A 4,353-nucleotide genomic window follows, 5' to 3' on the forward strand; every position below is an offset into this window, starting at 1 on the left:
CACACCCCCCTTCCATCTGTGGCCCCCCCCCCCCCCCCGGTGATTCTAATAAACAAATAATGGAGTGAAAAGTCACTATTCTAGCTCAAGTCAGTCCACAGGGAGATAGGAATTTCAAGAGAATATGAACGTCGAGCATTTTAGGAACATGTCCAAAAACCTCAAGGAAAGGGGTATCTAAAATGTCTTTATTTGCTATACTTTCTTAAACGCAAACTCCAAATCCTCAAGGCATTTTGGCAAGACCCTCATAGCCCTTTAATTTTCTCCCATAACATACAGAATTCCAGAAACTACAAATGAACAAGGCCAAACAAAAGGATTAACTTATAGTGGTGAACAGTTTCAATGCAAAGGATCTGGGGATTCCATTTTTCATTCTTAACATGGAAAAATGAACTTGTTAAAAACATTTTCTCCAAGTTAAAATATAAACCCACCAAAGTCTCCTTTTCTGCAGAGTTTTAATACATGATGTTTTTTTATAGGAGAAGTCTGAAAATAAAATGCAAGAAAATTTGTTGCAGCTCTCAAGCAAATTAGAGAATTTCATGAACAGACACAAACATGAAGCAGAACTAAACAAAGTCAAGTATTTAGAAAATAAATTGTCCAGAAAGATGAACCAAATGGAAAAGCAGATCTGGGATGAATTGGAGAAAATACAGAATGAGTATCAGTCAGGTGAGCAAATACCTTTTATCAAGTAAAGAACGTCTGCCCTTCCCTGTCCAGTCCCCCAGAGTTTTCCACTTAGAGCTATTCCAGGGATACACCTTGTCATTCGTGACATCTTTATGTGTTTAAATCAGGCTTCTCTAACTATTCCATAGAATGTCAGCAGACCGCCAGAAGGTATGTAAGTAAGTTAACTTTCTTCACTCACACTTGGCAATGTTTCGCTCACCATTGCTGTGAGGGTTTTGTGTGGGTTTTTTGCTTTTTTTTTTTTTTTACTTTAAGATCATTGCGCCGTCCATTTGTTAGACTTGTAAAGTTCTCAGAAATCACGAAGATCTGATTTATGGGTATATTATAAAATTAGGTGGTTAAATCAAATGTCCCTCATACTAAACCGTAGGTAATGAGCCCAGACAGATGTCAGACTGGAGACCTGACCTTTCAAAGTGAGGAAGAGAGATGAATGAGCAGAGTCCAGTATAATGACTGCTTTTCTTCTCAAGAGGCTAATGGCAGTGGTGTCAAGCTGCGCTAACATCAAAGAGGATTAATTTGAAAGGCTCGGCTAATTTGTCAACGGGAAGACCATGGGATAGGTGCTGTGGAGCAACCATCTGCCTCCAGTCACCACTCGGAGGGAATTACCAGCCATCAGAAGATTCCTTCATTAGAGAAAGTGCCAACTGTTTTCTGTCTTCAAGATCACTGCAAAACTATGTAAATTCCACCAACAATTGGTCTGGCATACAGACATCTTGGAGGTACCTTGGGAAGACTTCAAGGTCTCACTCTGTCAGCTATTCCTGGCACATCAGTAGACTGTGCTGCCTGGAATCCTAACCCTCACAACTCCCATCTCCTACCACCACATCAAAATAATGAATTATCTGGTCAGAGATTATGCTGCAAATGTAACCGTGCTTTTTGTTAAGGGTCCTGCTTTCTGCTTCGCCATTAGAGGTTTAATTTTACTCACTCCATTAGTATAATCTCAGGATGGGCTGAAGAGGATTCGGTAATCTTCATGTTTCTGCGGTTTTACGAAGTAGAAGTCCTATTGAAGAGGAACTGTAAACTAACCGTTTCCTCCTTTTTGCTTTTAATAAAAACGTGCTGAGAAATTGCCAGGGTCCAGCCTCGGTGTGGGTGGGTTATCTCGAAGGAAGCGGCGAAGGTGAACAGAAACAAAAATTAGACTAAGACCTCAATGCCTTGTAGCATGTTCTCAGCCGGCCACAGCCAGAGCAGAACTCTAGGCTGCAGCGCTGGTGGTTACTAAACACACGTATTTATTGAGGGATCTTACAGGAGTAGGAGGGGTGAGTGGGAAATAAAAGATTTACTCAATGAAACAGAGAATTCAAAGCATAGGAACAATGATCATAAAACATGATGTCTGTCTTGTTTGAACAGGTGAAGCCAAACACAGTTCTCAGAACAAAGGAGTCTATTTGATGCATTTTCTTCTTCAATCTTGATTACTAGGAAGGGTCTTTTGAAGAGGGGGCTTGCAGGATGTTTGATAGTTTCAGTCCTGAGCCAGTTTGATAACTTTGCTGAATACAAAGACCTAGAGAGAAATCTTGTTTTGTTAAGACACAGTTAATATATGGACTATCCATACATTACAACTATAGAAGGTGAGTCTATGATCTTATATGGGAAAGAAAGATGATCTTGTAGCTCAGGAGACAACACAGGATGTTTTATTAGCAGTTTTTCATAGTCAACAGCACATAGATGAGAAACTCTTTGTAGTTGAAAGCTACCTGTTGCTTTAGATAAGAGCTCCCAGCTAAGGTGGTTAATCTTTCTCTGGAGCCCTCAGGTTTGTTCATCCTGTCAGTCGCCAGTCAGGCTTTTCCTTCTTAACAAAAACCATGGGTTTTTGTTTTATTTGCTGACTCTGTCAATTAGTGAGTTCTTTTGTTTTATCTCTGGGTGAATGTGCCGACTTTGCCTAGCACAAGCTAACTTTGACCTGTAGTTTTAACAAGGGGTAGTTACATAAAACTAGCCTTAAACTAACTTAGTTTTCATATGCTACTGATGCTACTTTGACTTACACTATTTTGACCTAACATATGTTAATTTTGGCTTAGACAGACAAGTGGGGGAGTCTGAAACTTCCTGCCCTCTTCTTAGGGAACCACATTCCTATAAGATCACTAATTGGCTTTATTGTAATGGTTGGGGGTGATATCTTACTTTTGCAGGGTACCGTAATAACAGTAAAACTCACAGCAGAGAAATTAACTATAGGCCAGTAAAACGACACAAGGAGAGTTAGTAAACCGCTGGCCTTATCTTGCCGTTTCTTCCCAGCCCAGGCCATGGGAGACAGCCTCTTTACCAGCTTGTGTTGTCTGCATGGCCCCGTCAAGAAATAACTGCGTGAAAGGCCCTATTTAATTTGAAATAAAATGGGGGATGTACCCTAGGAATCTTGAAGTCCTCTTGGTCTGCGGACATGAGTGACTAGATATTCTTGAGAGAGACACCAAGTTTTGGGAGGGGGAAAAGCGAGAGGTGACACTCTTTAGTTCCCTCGATCAGGTTCCTCTCAGATTAAGTATTTAACTCTTTTCTGTGCTCTTTACTTTTAATTTGATAAGAAAAAATATTTAAAGAAAGATCACAGAAATTTCTTGTCAAAACAAACAGAAAGGAGAAAATATTTTAAATTTCTCTCTTGAACTACTTCATTCTGCAAAACTTGGGGAGAAGGGATAGAGCAGATTTAAATTTTCACAACGAAACCAGATACAAGTTGAAACATACTGCTAATAAATCTTCATGGCATATAAGACATGGATTATATACATTTTTAAACTGGACTTAATAGAGTTTAATGTGCTTTGAATTAAATGGTGATCAATTATGGCAGGACTGCTGATTAGCAACTTTTGTAAAAAAGAAAACGTTCCAATGCTTTGCTTAATTGAAATATTCCTTATCCTCTCTTATCCTCTCCTAGGATTTAAATCAATTCATGACTCACTCGGCTCCCTCCAACAAATACAGAAAACCAAGATGGATTTAGAGAAACATAAAGTACAGAAAGACCTAAAGAAGTTACAGCGTAAGATAGTGGAACTCCAGGAAGGATAAAACTTTCCAGCCGTCTTTTTTCACCAGCCAATGGAATGGTTTGGGACCAGTTGTAAAGAACAAAGTTAGTATTTCTGGAGTATTTACTACTTTCAGTGCCTCTGTATTTCCACCATCTTCAGGGAAATGGATGTACGGGTGGTGGCGAATAAAGCAAATAAGCTTCATGATGTCTACAATTTACTAATGAAAAAACAGGAATTTCTTCACATACATGCCTTTTTATATTTTTATTTACTGCCAAATAAATAAGAGCAGTCTACATAATATACATAAATAGGCAAAGAAGGCCGGGTGTGATATGGAAATGCAGGAACTGTGGCAAATTGGAGACTACTTATTCTGTTTAAAAATACGAGTCATAATGCAGTTCAGCTTATTAATATGCATACAGTCCATTATTACCAAAAGTCCCAGTTTTCAAGAGAAGCTTAATTTTTTTGTGGGAGGTTTTTGCTATAGGGCGCATGCGCTAGCCAGAAAGACAGAGAGAGAGAGACAGACAGACAGACAGACAGAAAACAAGAACTCACACCCCAGGGAAGATGGCCATGCTGCAAT

At 39.3% G+C, this 4,353-nt stretch overlaps 1 protein-coding gene across 5 annotated transcripts in view; it reads left to right on the forward strand.

Moving 5' to 3' along the window:
- Positions 1-3,951, forward strand: part of FAM81B (family with sequence similarity 81 member B) — an 80,272-nt gene extending 76,321 nt beyond the window's left edge. For 2 of the 5 annotated variants that reach the window (XM_014584761.2, XM_006169846.3), the window contains exons 9-10: positions 489-684; positions 3,659-3,951. In XM_014584761.2, coding sequence (XP_014440247.1) covers positions 489-684; positions 3,659-3,792 — 330 coding nt within the window. In that variant the 3' untranslated portion in view covers positions 3,793-3,951. Of the gene's footprint in view, positions 1-488; positions 685-1,081; positions 1,654-3,658 lie in introns of those variants that run through there. The other 3 variants (XR_001369818.1, XR_001369819.1, XM_014584762.1) reach the window with 3 other exon arrangements.
- The last annotated feature ends 402 nt before the right edge of the window (positions 3,952-4,353 follow it).

Source organism: Tupaia chinensis, unplaced genomic scaffold (assembly GCF_000334495.1).
Source record: "Tupaia chinensis unplaced genomic scaffold, TupChi_1.0 Scaffold147554_1, whole genome shotgun sequence".
In the NCBI taxonomy this organism is placed as follows: Eukaryota; Metazoa; Chordata; class Mammalia; order Scandentia; family Tupaiidae; genus Tupaia; species Tupaia belangeri.